Here is a 20,739-nt window from a genome sequence, read left to right as displayed (position 1 = left end):
AATAATTAAACTGTCATCTGTTCTATTATTTTATTTTTATAACTATTTTGTCTAGCACAATCCTGACCTTTAAATGTCATGACTTTTGTTTTCTTTTGTGAAATTTTTAAATTGTATTGTTCACTTATTTTGTTTAATTCATAAACTGATTTTTGAAGGTCATCTTCATTGTTTTGTAATATAATCTGATCATCTGCATACAGCATTATATTGATAACAGTTCATCTGGTTAACTGGATACCTTGTTTTATTGTTCTTTTCCATATTTTAATAATGTGTGTGTGTGTGTGTGTGTGTGTGTGTGTGTGTGTGTGTGTGTGTGTGTGTGTGTGTGTGTGTATATATAGAATAGAGCTGGAGATAAGCTACATCCCTGTCTAACACCTTGATTAATTTCAGTCTTTTCTGTTAATTTATTACCTAATTGCAACTGCATTTTTGTATCTTTATATAAACTTTGTATAGCTTGTACCAAATGTAATGGATATCCTTTTTTCATTATATTCCATAATTCTTCTCTGTACATTTTGTCAAAAGCTCTCTCTCATAATCTATAAAGGCCAGATGAATCTGTAAATTAAATTGTCTTTTTTTTTTTTTTAAATAATTTGTTTTAAAACATAAATATTGTCTATACATGATCTTTCATGTCAGAAATCATTTGTTTCTTCTGAGAGTAGATTATTTGCAGTATTTCTAGTTTTATTCATGATTTTACTGTAAATTTTGTTACCTGTATTTATTAAACTTATTCCTCTGTAATTTCCACAATCATCTCTGTCTTGTTTCTTAAATATAGATACAACTTTAGCTATTGACTCATGGCACATCACATTTCCTCCAACAGTTAATTATCGATTTGAAGAATCTGTATTGTAAATATTCTTCACCATATTTCCAGAGCTTTTAGTTCTTTCAGGTCTGATTTCTTCATTATTATCTTCTATAATTGAATTTGAGTACCAAAAATTCTTATGTTCTATCCATAGTTTCTCTTGTATTATGTTATTTATGCTGTATCTCTTTCTCCATTATTATTGTATAGGCTCCTCCATGGAGTCCAAAGGCCCATCGCAGGTGACCCGAACTATCTACACAATCTATCATACCTCTCCTTGAACCCATAAACAAAGTACTCACAACTGACTCTGGCAACCTATTCCACTCATTCAGAACTCTCCAGGCAAAAAATCTGGTCCTCACACCCCTACTAACCACACCTTTATAAAATTCCAGGGATGATCCTTTGTTCTGGCCTCTCCAGCCACGTGCTGAATCATTTCCCCTGCATCAATCCTATAAAGCCCTTTAAGCAACTTAAATGTTACTATCATGTCCGCTGTTTTTCTCCTGTCAACCAACTTCTGCAATACACACAACCTCAACCTATCTTCCTAGGGAATATTCCACAGACCACTCACTATCTCAGTCACTAGTCTCCAAATCTTCTCCACCACTTCCACATCCCCAAGAAACCCAGGTGACCAGACTTGAGCATAATCCAATTATGGACATATCAAGGCCTTAATAAGGAGAATAACTTCCTTATCTCTACTTGTTAATGTGTTCTTCAATAGCCAAATAATTTTATGGGCTACTTTAGAACCTTAGCAGTGTGTCCTCTAAACTTGAACCCTGTCTCCCAGTACTCCTAAATCTCTAGCTTTCTCTATTTCATAGAGTACATTGCCATCATTGTGATACACAGCTTGTAATCTGTCTATCCCAAAATGCATAACTTTAGACTTTTCCACATTGAACTGATACCCATTATTTTTTGCCCATGCTGACAGCCTATTTAAATCATCCTGCAAAGCTCTCCACATCGTCTTGATTAACTGTTATTCTACCTAATTTTGCATCATCAGCAAACAACTGAATATTTCCTTTCACGTTATTTCCTATATCATTTATGTACAAATTAAACAGCAATGGGCCCAGCATTAAACCTTATGTCACACCACTAGTCACCTCTTTTTGCCTTGATTCTGCTGCTCCATATACCACTTTTTGATATCTCTCCTTAGCACCCATCCTCTTATCCACTTAACTAGTGTCATATTGATCCCCATTTGTTCTAATTTGCATAAGAGAGTTCCATGTGGTACTCTGTCAGATGCCTTTGCGAAATTCAGAATTATAGTATTGCCATTTCCTTTATCCAACTCTGCTGTTATTCTATTATTAAAAGATAGTAAGGCATGACTGACCCTTCACAAAACCATGTTGCCCCTCATACAGTATCATATTTTTATCCACACATTCTTGAATTCTCTTTTTGATCAATTTTTCCAGTACTTTTACCACCACGCCTGTTATATTGATTGGTTTGTAATGTTCTATCCATAGTTACTCTTGTATTATGTTGATTTATGCTGTATCTCTTTCTTTGTTGTTATTATTGTATGGCTCCATAGAGTTTGAAGGCTCATCATGGAAAACCCAAACTATAAACTTAAGGAGGTTCAGTCCCAGTCTTGGAACCTCCCTTAGGAAAGGGAATTATTTTGTTCTCTTTCCACATCATAACTCATCAAGGTTAATATTCCATAGTCATTCTACCTCTTACTTGCCACATAACAAAAGAACTCTTAGGGATTTTCTTTATCCTGCTCGGCTAGATTCTTCTCATAATCTGATTTTGCTTTCCTTGCCATGCTAGTCACCTTTCTTGCCTGAGCCTTGGCCTGTTCATGTGTTGCTGGTCACCTTTCTTTTTATATACCCTCCACAGCATTTTCTTCTTCTGCAGCTCATGCTTAATGATATTACTCATCCATCTAACTCCTACCTGATTAACCCTCCTTACCTATACAGTTTAATATTGCTTATTCTAGATGACCCTTAGCTATCTCCCGTGCACTACTAACATCCTTACCATGCTATTTTATGGCATTGCACAGATTTAATCTTCTTCCTATGCTTGTCATAATCACCTGCTTTGTAGTTCCACATATATCCCTTCTTGACTGAATATTCCTCATGTTTTACAATCTCTGAAGTCAAGACTGCATGGTCACTTTCACCACTCAGAGGTAATGTGGTCACCTTGGTTATGGATAACCCTTCTGATCCTATGACCTGGTCCAGTACTCTCACACCGCTATTCCCCTCCATCACATGCCACCCAAGCAATTATCTCTCAGTAGGTGTATAAATTCCATTTCCTTCCTGCCATGTAATCTTTCTTTCTTCTAGCCTATATCTCCATAGTTGAAGTCTCCCATAATAATGACTTGACTTGTACACATTGTACAAATTTGCCGATGCATGTCTTGCAGATCATCCATTCAACTCCCTGGTCTATAGCAAAACTAACTGTATATTTTGTCTTACTGGCCTTAATCTCACACCAGACTGCTTCAAATAAACAGCCACTCTCCCACCTATGTCCTATTCTTTTTGGCTGCAATTCATCTGCTATCAAGAACTCTATCTTCCCTGAAAATAATAAACTCTTCACATTCTGTCCCTATAACTACATCATCAGTGAGACTTTGCTACGCATTAGCAAATTCTTACTAATGCTTATAACTTTTGGCAAGGTAGCACTAACCAATGCCAAAAACTCCTCCTCCTCCTCCTTATTCCTAGATACTTCTGGTATTAGTATATAAAAAGTGCAGCATAATAATCCAGATGTAGAAATATCAAGGCCTTATAAAGAGGAATAACAACTTCCTTATCTTTTACTTGTTAATTTGTTCTTCAATAGCCATGCAATCTTATGGGCTACTTTAGCAATATGTCTTCTAAACTTTATTTTATTTGTATGCTATTTTTTTATTGCATTTTCTATATCTGTGTCCCCGATTTTTAATGTTTTTCTTTGTAATATTAAATTTTTTTCCTAGCACTTCAGTTGTGAAAGGGGGCAGAACCCCCTTTCACTTCTTCAAAATTCGAGTCACCAGAATTCAAGGAGAACCGGCTTACCAGTCCGGAATACGGGGGGGTTGGGTGCTGTAGGTGCCAGGGGTGTAGCCCCCCCCAGTATATGTGTGTGTGTGTGTGTGTGTGTGTGTGTGTCTGTCTGTCTATATATGTATATATATAGACACACACATATCGGCTTTTACTCAGTTGTTGTGATACATTTTAAAAAATATAGAGTTAATGACTTGAAAAAACCAAGATAACTTATAAAGATTTTAATGAGAATAATACTACTAGTTTTGGCTTATAACAGCCTTCCTCAGGTATTCATAAAGGAAAAGAATAGTAATAAACATTGAAGTATCTAAACAAACTGGAAATTACAGGTAAAAATTTCCACACATAATTGACACATAAAAAACGTATTTTTTCAAGTTGTTCTAACAGGCGTGCCACACACACACACACGGTTGTGTTTGTCTCTCTCTCTCTCTATATATATATATATATGTGTGTGTGTGTGTGTGTGGTTATGTGTCTATCTATCTCTCTCTCTCTCTCTCTCTCTATATATATATATATGTGTGTGTGTGTGTGTGTGTGTGGTTATGTGTCTATCTATCTATATGGGGGCTTCCACTAGCTACTGAGCACATCCCCAGATGGTGGATATGGGAAAATCATGACTACTCTTTGTTGAATATGTGGACAGCTCTGAACATAATAAAGAGTCAGCAACCAATGCTTTTGGAACATAGCTATCTCATGTGAAATTGTCAATCTGCAGTGGGCCAGTGCAGTGAATCAAGGTCCGAACTTCCATGATGAATTGGATAGAAATAAAACATGCTGCCATTGGCAACTAGACCTTGGAATTTTAAACTGTACTGCTTCCAGCAGTGAAGAACAGAAGAATTAAAGCTGGCAAAATGGAACATTGTTAGAATAGAAGAGAACTAACAGAAGATTTAAAGCAACTATAATGGGGAATTAGACATAATGGTGAAAAAACGCAGTTTAAAAAAAAAATGTTATAGTGGCCAAGATAAGGAAGAAATCAATAGAGACAAGTTCATGATCAACAAAGAATCAAAGAATGGAATAATAGAACTTAACAGTATATCTGCTCATATAACAAGTGTTGTCCAGATCTTAAAAAAAGATCAACTCAGTATCATTGAAGTCTATGATAAAGAAATTGAAGACTTCTATCCTGATGTTTCACAACTTCACAACAAGGAAAAAATAATTTCCAAATTGTTGTGGAAGGACTTTAATGCCAGAATTAGTACACAAAAATCAGATAAAAGTTTGTAAGAAAAATTTCAAATTTGCACAAGAGATTATAAAGGAGTAAGACTAAGAATTTTAAAACGTGAACCTCTGCATTTTTTTTTCCAAGAAAAAATCATATACAAAGTGGACACAGAAATGTCCAAATTGACAGAACTGACTTTAACCTTAGTAGCAGAAAAAACATTCATCACCTTCAACATTGAAAGCGACCATTTTATGGTATGCAGTAAGATTCAAGCTGTTTAAAAGAAACAAGAAATCCTCAAAACATAAATGTGCACAAACTCAATATATATATATATATATATATTTTTTTTTTTTTTTAATTTCAACTTGAATTAAACAACAGATTTAAAAATCATAATATAGTTGGTGATATTGTTATCCAGAACCTTTTGCAATGCTCACTTGAAATAGTTAGTATCATAAAACACAAACAAGACAAAATTTCTAAGGAAACAAGATATCTTATGCACTCTCCGACCAACAGGCTGCACATTTGAATCCCACTATGAGCATGGATGCTTGTGATCATCTTCAGGTTGTAGATGAACTTCATCACCTGATATGAGATAATTGCCCTGCTTATTGGAGGCTCCAAGTGGCTTGAAAAAGTTCCAGGATTCTGGACTATACAAAAATATGTTAATAATTATTGAAAATAGCAAAAAATATCCTTAGTCCACCCATGGTACAAATGTACTATAGATTGATAGAAGCCTTTCTTGGGTGGGAGCAACATTTAAAAAAAAAAAAAAAAAAAAACTCCATATTATATCAGGGTGACTAACTACAATAAAAAAAAAGATGAAAAATAACTGAAGAATAACTGCCACAAACTCTTCTGAAAGATATTAAGTAGGCTTCTAAAGCATACCAAATGGAAAGCTGCACATCAGAGGATAGTTGTTATAATTCTATCATGTATTCTTATATTTATGTTCTGTATTTCTATTACCCTGCTTTGTCTTTATTCTTTTTAAAAATTTAAAAAATTTGTCAATATGGTTGACTTCTGCAATGTATTTATTTCTACTAGATCTTATTTCTTATGCTCTATAGCATAGGTTCCCAAAGTGGGCGGTATCGCCTCCCAGTGAGCGCTGAAGCCTTCTTATATTATTATATTATTAATTTCTAGAAGAAATTAATAATATATATTTAAAAATTAATTACGTTCGTGATTTTGCGATTAGATAATCATTTAAAATTTAAATATTGCATTTTAATTCATCTTATGCCGTCTTACACGATCAATTTTTTTTATCGATTATCTATTTCAATTATTTAATCATTTGAAAATTTACCGTGTCAGATAGAAATAGATCTCAATTTTCTATGTCAATGAGAAAATAGAGCATGTATATATGTGTGTATAATAGAGGGGGCATTACAAAATTTGTGTCTTGCAAAGTGGGCAGTGGCCCGAAAAAGTTGGGAACCTATGCTCTATAGTCTAACAAATTTATTTGTTTTACGACTGCACCAGTTAGACTATGTATTGAGTACCATATAAGATTTTAAACTAAAGATAAAGCAGATATTGTTAACATTCCCTGCTTATGTTAATCCTTACGTTTAATTAGTCATGGCTTGATTACACTTTAACTTGACTTATGCAGGTTCCAAATTTTCGAGATAGTGCTTTGACAGAATAAATCCAGTTTGTTGTTCATAAACCATTTAATTAAATCAAAGAGAATCTTTACAGTTTGATTCATATTAACATACAGTTTATTACAATTCTTTGTTATTTTCAATTCTTCCTAATTTAAACTTAGTTCTAATTTATTCCCTTAAAGCTAAATCACAATCTAGATTATCCTGCCAGTCGTATATACATACCAACTGACAATAACACGTGCCTTGAGTAAGCTTATTTCAATATCAATTTTCAATATCAATTATAATAATTAAAATTATAATAACGAAATTAACTCGTGTAAAATATTATTTATTAGCAGAAATTTCGCCTGAGTATCACAGGTATCTTCAGTACATGTATAAAGCTAATTAAACAATAACTGACAATTCCAAAAGGTGCCACCTAAGTAGCTAATGCAAGATAACTAAAAAAAGATCAATAAATTTCCTAACTTATTAAAAAAAAAAAAATTATATATATATATATATACATACACAGTTAAAAAAGTTAGGAAAAAAAAACAGTCTGGACTTGCAGAACATGCCACTAGACATGGAGTTCATTGGAACAAGATAAGAGTCCTTTACAAAAGTTGGTTCCTTATGGAATGGCTTTATAAAGAAACATGAAACTTTACTTCACTCTCCTGACTTAAACAGATCCGATGGGTTACGTCTATTCCCTTTGTGGGAGATAGTACTTTATAAATCGGCTAATCTTTCCTAACTTTTTTAATTGTATATATATATACTAAGGGGTGGGGGCTCTGGCGCCTATGGCGTTCCTTGAAGGTGTCACGAATAATAATATGCAGCACGATGCATAAACCACATGACTGCGGGGATTTCCGGGATGTCACAATATGGCATCTACCAGTAAATATTCCCCATTATCTTACTGATGATCAAATTGATGAATTGTTAACAACAAATGAGTCGTGAGAAGAATTGTCCGAGTTAAGTGAATTGTGTACTTTAGATGAAGAAGATCCTGTTGATTCTACATAAATTAATGTGTGTAATTTGCATAAACAAGTGGACATCTCTTGATTATGCAAATTTTATAAAACACTATTATTGCCCTCTCAGGGGACCCTGTAACCTCTAGAGAGCACGTCCCCTGGGTGGCGGATAGGGGAGCCCACCGTGTGTGTGTGTGTGTGTGTGTGTGTGTGTGTGTATATATATATGGTGGGGTGGTCCGAACATACTGAATAAGGACTCGTGGATCAACAGGGCCATAAGGGGACAATCATCTTGATTGTAAGGGAAGAGGCACTCCCATGGACCCCTAGCTGGATCTATCCTCTCCTTCTTCTACTTTGAGGAAGATCCACTTACTTTAATTTTTCCTATAAGGCCTTATCAGCCAACTCTTCTTACTTTATGACCCTTATGCTATTAGAGTACTCGAGGGCCATGAGGCCTTTTCATTTCTGGCCTTACAACTCTGCCCTCTCTATAAACCTTACTATATTTCTTCTATAATCTACTCTTTCCCCTTCATTATACCCTATTCCTCCTATGGGTTTAAATTCGGAAGAAGGCTAATTCAGAAGCCTTAAGGTAGCAGCCCTACCACTGAACTATTCCATCGTCAGGTTAGTCCCCTGACATGGAGAACATAATCCTACTTGTAAGCTGACAGAAAAAGATAATCGGATTGAATCTATGGAAACGACCCTGGAATGGAAAAGGGAAAACGAAAATGGAAATGACAAAATATAATACACATAGCAAACTGGAACGTAAGAGGAATAGCATATAAAGAAATAGAATTAGACCAGTTACTAAATGAAAGAAATTTTAAAATAGCAGTAATCACTGAAACAAAAAAGAAATTAAAAGGAACTATGAGAACTGAAAATTTTAATGTGATATACAGTGGAGTCGACAGAGACCAAAGAGCACAAGCAGGAGTCATGATATGGATACATAACTCCCTTTCAAAACAGTTAAAACATTATAAATTATGGAATGAAAGAATAATAGAAGCTAGAATAAAAATAGATAGAGGCTATTTAACAATAATTGGTTTATATGCCCCAGAAGAAGGAAGAGAACAGGATAATATTGATTTTTATAATCAGCTACAAAACATATATAATAAAATAAATAAAAATGATTACATAATTTTAGCAGGAGACTTAAATGCAAGAATTGGAAACATAAAAACTAATAATAATATAGGAATACATGGAGAACACATTCTAAACAGAAATGGTAAAAAATTGATTGACTTTTTAGTTTATAATAACCTAAAAATAATGAATTCCTTCTATAAACATAAAGACATACATAAATATACTTGGGCAACAAGAGGATGGAAATCAATATTAGATTACTTCATATTAAATGAAAAGACATCAAAATTTTCACTAGATGTTAGAGTTCACAGAGGATATGAAATAAGCAGTGACCACTTCCTTGTTAAAATAAAATTAATATTACCACCTAAATGGCTACAAGTAACAAGAACAGAAAGAAAAAATTGAAACATTTGTTTATAAAACTAGACTATTGAATGACACAAATGTACAATGGCTATATGAACAAAGAATTAACCAATATCTAGATAAAATAAAACAAAATGAAGAAATAGAAATAGAATGGCTTAATATAAAAACGATACTAAATGCAGCAGCAAATGAAAGCTTAGGAAAGACCAAAAAATTCAATAAAAGAAAAAAAACTGAAGATCTGGGATAATCAAAGAAATAATTAAAAAGAAAAAAGAAGCCTATCACAAATGGTTAAGCAGTAAAAGATTAGAAGATGAAATAGAATATAAAAGAATAAGAGCCATAGCTAAAAGAGAAGTCAGAAAAAGACATAGAGAATCATGGAATAAATTTGTTTCTAATTTAGAATATGATTTATATAAAATAAGACCCAATGTGTATATAAGATTTTGAAACACCTAAATGCAGATACCAAAGAAAACATAAAATTAAACACTGAATTAAAATAAGAATTTCTAAATTACTACACAGAACTGTGGACAGACAAATATTTTAAAAAAGACAACTGGCAAACAATTAACGAAAATGAAAAGGAAATAACAGAAGAAGAATTAGAAATCAGCCTGAAAGAAACAAGAAACGGAAAATCAACTGGAGAAGATAAGCTAGGTTCAGAACTATATAAATACGCAGGAACAAGATTCAAAAAAAGACTTACTATTTTTAAATAAAATTTACTCAACTGGTATCCCCCAATAGAATGGAAAAAAGCAATTGTGATTCCTGTCTTTAAGAAAGGTAATAGAGATGACCCTAAAAATTATAGAGGTATCAGTATACTAAATTCCTGTTACAAAATATAGCAGAATCTTAAATAACAAACAAATGAAATATTCCGAAAACTTTATTCTAGAGGTACAGAATGGATTTAGAAAACGACGATCATGTATAAACCCAGCCTTTTGCCTAAAATTAATAGTAGAGAAAAGAAGAGAATATAATTTGAAAACACATATTGCATTTATTGACTTTGAAAAAGCATTTGACAAAGTTAAAAGAAACATTATTTAACATATTAAAAGAAAGACAAATACCAAATAATATCCTAAAAGCTATCACAAGTATATATGAAAATAATCAAATACAAATAAGATTAAATCATGAGCTATCATATACAAGAGAGATAAACCAAGGGGTCCAACAGGGATGTCCCCTCTCAGCAACTCTTTTTAATATCTACTTAAATGAAATAATAATAAAATGGAATAAAAATTTACACCAAGGAATTAAACTTTCACCTACAGTTAACTTAAACACTCTCCTCTTTGCAGATGACCAAATAATAATTACAAATTCTGAAGATAACTATTTTAAATCTAAATGAGATATCCAAAGATTATGGTATGATAATATCAACAGAAAAATCAAAAACTATGGCCTTTAAAGGACAAGATCCAGCAAGAACTAAAATAGTAATAGATAACAAGATCTTAGAACAGGTGAATTCATTTAACTACCTAGGATGTATGATCACATATGAAAATGAAAAAGATATAAACGTAAAAATTGCAAAATATTTAAAAATAACAGGTGTAATTAACTCTATATTTAAACCAAACCTAGTTCAAAAACAAACCAGGCTAAAAGTATACAATACATTAGCCTTACCGGTCTTAATGTATAGAAGCGAAATCTGACAATAAAACAAAAAGACAAACAAAGATTAACAACAGCAGAAATGAAGTTTATGAGAAAAACTGCAAAGTATACACTATTTGATCACAAAAGAAAAGAAGATATTATGAAAGAATTAAACCAAGAACCAGTAATAGAAAAAATTAAAAAATATAAACATAAATGGACGGAACACGTTCAAAGAATGAAAACAGAAAGATTACCAAAACAAGCTTTAAAGTACAAGCCATTAGGAAAAAGAAAACCAGGACGTCCTCTTAAACGATTCAACGATGACTTCTAAGGCCGGAACAGGCCTAAATCCTTGATACGGATGATGATGATGACTATTATTGCCATTTTTGCGAGTGAACAAGTGTATATCAAGAATGTATGATGCTTCTTACATTCTTAAGAAGTAAGAATGTAAGAAGTCAGACTTCTTACTTCAGTATGAATTTTAATTGATTTTATTTATAAATTTTATGCAAAATTAATTCAGCACATGGGATAATGTCAGTAGAATATAAAATCAGCAGTTGAAGGGTTAACAAAGGCTCATGGTTAATTTATTACAAATATAAGATTATTACAGACAAAATTTGACATTCTTTAAGTGCATTCGCCTTAGAAAAATATGTAAAGGCAAACATGATAAGTTGCATATCATGAGAGATTTTATATAGTCATAAATACAGACAAATCGGCCTTCAGAACACATGCAATTTACAGACAAAAAATACTGTTGTTGGTGATGATGGGCGATAGTAGTGTCGTAGTTGGAGAATTAAGTAGTAGTGGAGAGGATGAGATTTATTTAGCGAAATAGAGTAGTGTATCCTCCCACGATGAGTCCTTGGACTCCCTGGAGGTGTTGCATAACAATAATAATAATAATAATTGAACTTCTAGAAGCAGATAGGGAAACAATCTACAGCATCATGGCCAAACTTTTTACCCTCCGTCTGAAGAAAAATCATGTACAGAGAGCATAAAAAAAGCTATCCTTATTCTTATACACACACAAAAAAAAGGTGAAGTGGAAGATTTGAAGGACGGTCGGTCTAAGTATTTATAAAACTTGGCTCAGTTTGTGCAACTTGTAGACCTTTCATAGCTTGCACAGGCAGGCTTTTGAAATGGCTTCAGCATAGTGGACTATATTTAAGTTATACAACAGGTTATTAAATAGTGCAGTGAATACCAAATTCCCATTATGACTTTGTTATACTGATTACAAGAAAGCCTTTGATTTCGCAAAAACTTGTGCAGTTCTTAAATTGCTACAAAATAAAAGGAGCCATATGCAAGGACCATCCAATCATCATCATACACCAATGCAACAGCAACAATTCATTTTAACGGAAACATTTCCACTGTGGAAATAGAGCGAGGTAAAAAACAAGGTGTTATCTTCAAAATCATTTGCAGCATATTCGGAAAAATATCCAAACTTAATTGGGAAGGAAATATGTGTAGGTCAGTGGGAGATGTTTGCATTTGCACATCGCATATGACATAGTTATCTTTACTTCAAGTCCAAGTGAGCTACCCACTCATGTCTGTGAAAACTCCAGACTGCTAACAAAATAGCTGGCTTAATTGTAAAGAAGACTTAAATTAGGTTTGATAATTATTTGCATCCAGAAATATAAAAATAAGTGTTGATGAAATTGAACAAGGGAATCATTACACATAAGATAACTGATATCAGTAGATCAGCAATGAAGAAGTCAAAAGATGAACAGTGCTGTTCTTAGCTAGAAATCATATGGAAAATTTCAACGTTATTTATTCACTATTCAAAAGCATGTTACCACTTTGCCTAAAAGAAAAAAATATTTTGAAACAGTGCATTCTCCTTATATTGACATATGGCTACAATAAAAAAGAAAAAAATCAGTGTACAGGAAACTCAAAAACTAAGATTAACACACTATAGTATGGAAAGATGTTTGGAATACTTGAATATGAAATTAGTCTCTTACACTATAAATAGTGAAACACATGAAGTGGCAGTAGGCTGGACACATTGCTCGAAGATGAGCAATGGTTGACAAAATACTGGATTGAGTTTCACAAGAGGAAAAACAACCACAGCCCCAACCAAAATCATGATGAATTGATGAATCAAATTTGCAGGAGCAGCTGGAGAAACAAAAGCTGTTAACAGACAGTCTTGGAGTCGTTTTGGGAAGGCTTTCATCCAGCACTGGATTAGTAATGGCTGATTATGATGTGTGTGCTTTTTAGGATTAATAATTTACAATCTGGCATCCTCGTGACTACATGTGATAAGATGATTTTTGTTTATAGCATGTACTTTCAATGTATTGTATTTCAATATTCCATTGCTGTCTGCACTGAAGATGTATATACAATATACAAACCAAAATATTTGTACAGTAACAGTTGAATTTTATTAAAGCAACCTCGTGTATATTCCTTTTTTTGAATGGGCTACTGTTAGATGTAATTGCATCTTTGATTAATGTATTCAAAGATGCAAACATGGTAACATTTAAGCATGAATGACTAAAAAAAGACAACCCCCTTAACAAGTCCTTTGACTCTCCAAAGTTGCTGTGATTAATGTTTTTGTCTCATGTTTTGTGTGCATAGATTGCTATTCTTGATGCAGTAGGTGCTTTTGTCCATTTTCATACCCACTTTTTTTTCCCCTCTTAATTCTTCGTTTATTACTTTTGTTTCAAGTATGTATTTATAAATCTAAATTGTTCATATTGATTTTTTGACATTCCACTCAAAATGCCTTATATTCTACTCGCTTATGAAAATGGTTTCATCAGGCTCCATGATGTTACCATTCAGTGTGAAGCTTATGAGTGATGTTTTTTATTCAACTGTCTGAAAGAAAAGATATGCATTTACTAATTTGCAGAGATGTCTTAAACTAATGGACAATAGAGCTGATAATCTTGTACAAATAGCAAATATTCAAACTGCAAAATTTACCTTCAAATAGCTATTAATTGTAATGTTTCAATAAATGCTTGCCAAGGCATTTATTGAAACATATATACATGTTTGCTTCAAGTAAAGTCATGTACAGAGATATTCTTGTGCAGAAACATTTTTATTTTATTTATTTATTTTTTTTTTTTTTTCTCTTCAGTATTGAGATCACATGTTTCTAAACATAACTGGGTTAATAAAAAAAAAAAAAAAAAAACAATGTAAAACAAAAAAAAAAAGTGAATGTTCTGCACAATAACCAGATACATATAACATTTGATGAAGGTTCTAAGAATTTTAACCAACACTCTGCCATTTTTGGTATATTACTAATACCAGAAAAGAGGGTCATGAATGATCTCACATACTTTTTATGTCCATTCAGCATTCTGGTATTAGTGATATTCTTGCATATTTGCTTCAAGTTTCACAGTAAAGTCATGTACTGTGCAGAAACATTTTTATTTTATTTATTTTTTCAGTATTGAAACCACATGTTTCTAAACATAACAGGGTTAATAAAAAAAAAAAAAAAAAAAGTGACCCAAAAAGTTTTATAAGTTGCACCAAAACTTATAAAAACAAAATTGATTACACATCACATATATTATCAGAACTTCACAATTAGTAGTTAAAAACAAGTCACCAGAAAACGCTCATTAATTACCGTATTTGCCAACGTATAAGACACGCCCCTTTTTTTGTACACATTTTTTAGGAAAAAAACTTTATCACTAAATATTATAATGAATTTACAGTATTTCAAATATAAAGTAATAAGTAGGTTTACTTTCAACAAATACCTAATCTAAAAGAAAGATTAACTAGGAAAGAATACCCACCTTTTAATCTTCTTTGTCAAAACCCAGAAATTCATCTCCAGAGCTAAATGAAGAGACACTTGAAACCTCTTCTAAATCATAATCTGAGTCCTCATATAACAAATTGTCCTCTGTACCATCCAGTGCATTACTAATGCCACACTTCTTAAATGATTTAACCACTGTCTCAGTTTTCACAGCATCCCATGAAGTTTTGACCCACTCACAAACTTGCAAAATGCTAGGCCTCTTCCTTCTTCTTGGTGGCATAATCTCAAAATCTGAAGACTGTATCCAGCTGTTCTACTTGTCCTTCATGAATCCCTTAAATTTATTAATACAGACATCTAAAGGTTGAAGCTGACTAGTTAGATCTGGAATTACAGCTGAGTTTTCAATTCCTTGAGGTGATTTTTAACATCTTCTGTTCTGTGAGTATCAGCATATAAGATGCACCCTGTTTTTCAGACCTATTTCCAAAGAAAAAATGTGCATCTTATATGCCGTCAAATACGGTATATGCGTTGGAGCAATGATGCCAGTTTCAGTGCATATAGAGTGACAAGCATCTGGATGGCATCTTCTCAAAAAAATGGCTAAGTAAAAGGAAAGATTCCTCCAAGAATACCAATAAAAAGAAGTTGATAAAATCTACAGAAATCTAAATAACTTGGCTGTTGATGATTGAGACAGAAAAGTTTAGTCCATAGTGGACTCAAATCGCTGAATGTTAGAATGATATCTCCCTCCTCCTGATTTTTATTTCTTTCCTGTTTAAATTTATTATCAACCAGAAAGCATCACAAGGATTTCTCTTAAAAGGAATTAAATTTCTAATCCAAATGCCTAACCACATGAGAGAGAGAGAGAGAGAGATGATTATACACTTTATATGTAAGCAATTATATAAATGATTACTTTCAGCCTCTAAAATACTATTATGACACTGTAAATCTTTAACATCTTTGATTATATTTGGTGAGAAAACTTGAGTTTTATTTTATTTATTATCATATGTTTGACTTTTTTTAAATTGTGCTTGAAATGTTATTTCAAGCTTAAGGTTATTCTAGAAAAGTTAGATGTGAGATTATTTGATTTCTCTTGAGGTTCTTTTGCTAACATCATTTTCTAAATCTCCTTGGGGAGTGATTGCCACAGGAGGTGGTGATTAGTCAGAAGTTTATCCCCCTTCATTAAATTTATCCATTTCCATTAAAACTTGTGCAGCCATACATTTAGGCATTCTAATTTCTTCAGAATTACTATAGGGGTATGGACTTATTTGCTAAGTAAATGAGTTTTCTTTTTGAAATTATAGGAAAAGAAACTTAAAACACATCACTAAATCAACAGATGATATTTCTTGTTCCATTTCAGATTCTTCGTTGTTGAAGATCATATTTTAAATACTGCTGATGGTCTTGTAAATAGAATATACTTAGATGAAGTCTGGGAAAGTGCACTTTCTGCCATCATTGCTTCACTCAGGACACAGTCAGTAAGTTATTTGTCTCATTGACAAATTCTGACTATCTTTATAATGTGATTGTAAAAGCTGTGATGTTTTTTATGCGTATGAATATTTAATTTTGTATGTATGTTTGATAATTTTGAAGTAATATTTTCCCAGGTGGTGTTTGATGAAAGAAACTTTTTTTATTCATAATAATCAGAATATACCTTACACTCTTGTGGTAATGTAACAGAAAAACATACATATAATTATAAAGTCAGGAAACCAAAATAATTATTTGGTTATTAATTTCTTTATAAAAATAACAAACAAACAAAAAAAAAAATTCAGCATTTTCCCCCCAGCAAACATGAATGTAAAAGCAGAATGAGATTTGGATATCATCATCAATTTCCTGATATGTACCCTCAAGGGGTGTGTTCAGAGTACTATGACAGCACTGCATGATTAAGTTTACAATACTATCAATCTCCTGTCAACAAATTTCCTCCAAATTAGTCTTACTTGCCAGCACTCCAATAGTGTTGTATCTAATATTTCATGCTTCTTAAGGCACTTCTGATTAAATCAGTCCACCTAGAATTTGGTCTTCCCATGGGTCTCTTTCTTACCCATCTTGACATCAAACACCTGTTTTGCCTGTTCTGTTAACCTTTCCTCACCCATTTTATTTAAATGGCCATAGTATCTTAGATTAGCTCTGCTCACACATTCTTGAATGCTAACAATATCAAGTTTCTTGACATTTAGATTGGATATTAAATCAAGATTTGGATATTGTAAATGTAAATTATTTAGTAGGGAATAGGCCTCACTTCAGAATGTTTATTTTATTTATTTATTTTTTTTTGTTGTTGTTTTCATTTTTAGCTGGTTAGGAAAGCAGAGTAGATGCATGTTTGTCATGTACATTTTTCCTGATCACCATTGTTCAAATATAACATCTTATAGGTTATTGTTTAGCAGAATCATGCCTATTTTTTCATCTTTTTTTTATTGAAGTAACAGCAGTTTTATTGACAGTTTCTCTGTTATTCTTCTGCTGTTTCCATTTATTTTCTGTTGATACTTCTTATGCTGATGGTGCCTGTCTTCATTTCTGCTGATGTTGAGTTAATCTTTCATTTATTATAAAAAAAAAAGTATAGAGATTATTAACCTGTTTGAATAATGATTTGAACTTTGCATCAAGATTATTGTGTCATGCAGAGTATTTAAAATATATAGTAATTTACTGTTTACTTCGACCCTCAATTATCAGAACAGCAAGTTTGGATAATTGAAGTACAATTACATGGTGCTCTACCAGAAGTTGGTTAACATACAAGAGTCGGTTAATTGAAGGGGTGTTGTTTTTGACGGCTGGATCAGGAAAAAAAATAATCAAAAGTAACTAACTTAGGCATTCAACTTCTTGTTGAAATAGATTGAAACCATGCAGTTATTTCACCATTTTTCATTTTATTTTTCTCACAAATGATTTAATACTTAATGATGATATGATTAAATAAATAAGTCTTTGAATACCATTTTGCAGATGATATACTTGCAGATAATTTTTCTTTACTGCATAATTTTTGACCAAGTCTAATTTGTAGACCTCACATAGTCAAAAAACAGCATTTCCATTTCTGCTTGTCATGTGCTTTTCCTCAGACCGTCTGTTCTTGAATGCTGAATACTATCTGTGTACTGAATACTATCACTTTGATTCTTACTACTATACATAAAACTATTCAGTATTTAGCACCCTTAAAAATAGCTACATCCATCAACTCTGCTTGATGGATGGATGTAAAACAAAATGAAATTATTCAGATTACATTCATAAATAAAGAAAATAACAGAAAACGAGTAACAAAATTCACAACTGTGAAACATCTAAAAAAAAGAGAGATTTAATAAGATCATAGCTATTCCATATGTTAAAAATTCAGAAAATGTAGACAACATTATGTGTAAATATAATTTCAGTCCTTTTAATTCTCACCACAAAATTAAAGAGCATGAAAAGTAACGAGTATTGTCGGGAAAGCTAAATTGGATTATCAAAAGAAATTGGCTGTGCAGGCTAAAGGCAATCCAAAAGAATTTCATTGTTATGCTGCCACAAGCAAAAGGTTGTGTGTGGAAAAATAACTTTATTGAATGCAGTTGGTACTCTAGTGTCAGAAGCTAATGACTGATCATTTCATGAGTGCTCACTTTGCTAAGATATATCAACCACACGTGTGTAACATGGTGCACAATGTTGCTACTACATCGGATGAAAAGTTAGAAAAGTATGAGAATGCAGATGAAGAGCTGTTGCATGGATTAGAATTTGGCAATAGGGGCAGATCAGATGTCAGCACATATGCTTAAAGGAATGTTTAGTCTAATTGGCTATGCCTTTCACACATTTGTATAACTTGAGTCTCAGCTCAGGAACAATACCACAATAATGTATGAATGCACCATTGTACAAGGGTGGTGCAAAAACTGATGTCTAACTCTCAAACCTATCAGGTAAGAACTAGCATACAGAAATGGGTAGATGAATATGCTATGCTCTGGAAGGAATAGCATTGGTTTAAAGAAAGGGCATGTTTTATCAATTTGATCATTTTATAACAATGTTACAAATAAGTCTTTGAATCATAGTGTATCTAAGTTGGATACACTATGATGCTGTTGGATTTTGCTAAGGCATTTGATAGAATATCACGTAAGAGACTGTTGCATAAACTGGAGAATATTGGATTGGAATCTCCACTTGGATAAGTAAATGATTGGCAAACAGATATCAAAAAATGGTATACAGTGGTTGTGAATCTGCCAGATTTAAAGTGCCCAGTGGTATAGCCCACAGTTCAGTCCTTGTACCATTATTGTTCGATCCCTACATCAATCTGTAGGTGCAGTAGACACCTATGGGCATTGGACCCATGGTTGTTGTTGATGATGATGATGATGTACATTAATGATATTAGGAAGGGTCTAACAGGAGATGTGTAGTTGTTTGCTGATGGTGCGGAGATAGGCACTGAAATCAGGGATGCTACTGATATCCAGCACTTACAGAATGATTTGAATAGACTGGAAATTTGGGCAAACCAAACTGGCTGTTAGTTTAATGTTAGCAAGTGTAAATTTATGCATTTTGGCTTCATAAGATTTCCAATGGCTTATTATATTAACATCGTTATAAGCTGAAAAGTTTATAACTGTGTTAATATAACCATTTCAGCTTAGCATAAGCTGAAAGAAACTGATGCAGCTAATAATGTTTGCATGATGGTGGTTAGGAATTTGAAGTTCTAAGGTCGCACAGCAAAAGTTGCAAATCAAACACTCAAGTATAATTGCTAGTGTTGAAGCAAACCTTGACATGAAAGGATAAAGATGTCATTTTGCCTCTTTACAAGGCCTTGATAACACTGTGCTCAGATTTGATCTCCTGGGTTCCAAGAGAAAAAAAAAGCTGTGGAAAGGGTGCAAAGAAGAGTTATAAAGAATTTATCTGAATTATGGGATTTAGATTATGAGGGGCACATTGAATCGTCGACAAGTTTTGCCAGCTTAAGTCTGTCTGGCTTCTTCAGGACAAGTTATGGGTACACTAATATTAAATGCTAAAAAAAAATGAAGTAACAATAGTTAAATTAAAATTGAAATGACGCGTAACATCAAGAGCACGGAGTGTGGAGTCTTAGTCATTGTTTGTTGATTGCGTTTTTTATAGTTTTTCGCAAAGTGGAGTTCTGCTAAACATAGTGAATTTATTAAGCTTATTAAGAGAATTTATTAAGAATTTATTTGTTATTAAATTTATTATGAGAATGGACAAATCAAGCTCACAATCTACCGCAAACCTACACACACTGGACGCTATCTTCACTTTCAATCTACTCACCATCATGCACAAAAACTTAGCATTATACATATGTTTAAAAATAGAGCAACAAATCATCACAGAAGAAAAAGATCTGCTTGATGAACTCTTACTCATATCTCAAACTCTAGTCAGAAATGGTTACCCAAAAAATATAATCCAAAAGATTCTCAATAGAAACAACCCACAGCGACAACCTCCAGTCATGTAGTATACATCATCCATTGTCATACCTTACGTCGGCTCAGTTTCAACAAAAAAAGCAAAAATCATGACGTCTTTCAACATTAGGATTGCCTTCAAACCTATTCAAACTATGCAACACATGTTAAGATCTCCTAAGGACAGCATCGCCTTCTACAAGTACGCAGGTGTATATAACATCCTATGTTCCTGTGGACTGAATTATATAAGCTAAACATCATGAAGCCTAGAAATCCGAAAAAAAGAACATATAGGGGATGTCAACAACAACAGAACAGATACCTCAGGATTAGCCCATCATTTCTTGATTTCGAACCACTCCATCGATCGGGACAAAAGCTCCATGCCGTACATTGAAGAAGATTTCAGATGTAGAAACTTTAAAGAAGTTGCAGTGGTACTCCGGACAGGAGACGATCTCAAAGCATGATACTA

The 20,739-nt window shown here is 32.9% G+C and overlaps 1 protein-coding gene across 3 annotated transcripts in view; it reads left to right on the top strand.

The window, feature by feature from the left end:
- Positions 1-20,739, top strand: part of Sec15 (exocyst complex component Sec15) — a 499,079-nt gene that overhangs the window by 215,101 nt on the left and 263,239 nt on the right. For all 3 annotated transcript variants that reach the window (XM_090391741.1, XM_090391739.1, XM_090391740.1), the window contains one exon: positions 16,130-16,250. In XM_090391741.1, coding sequence (XP_090247867.1) covers positions 16,130-16,250 — 121 coding nt within the window. The remainder of the gene's footprint in view (positions 1-16,129; positions 16,251-20,739) is intronic.

This window comes from Typopeltis vanoorti, chromosome 4, assembly GCF_054136105.1.
Source record: "Typopeltis vanoorti isolate ZY-2024b chromosome 4, IOZ_Tvanoo_1.0, whole genome shotgun sequence".
In the NCBI taxonomy this organism is placed as follows: domain Eukaryota; kingdom Metazoa; phylum Arthropoda; class Arachnida; order Uropygi; family Thelyphonidae; genus Typopeltis; species Typopeltis vanoorti.
Note: the sequence above shows the minus strand (reverse complement) of the source record. Positions and strands in the feature narration are given on the sequence as shown.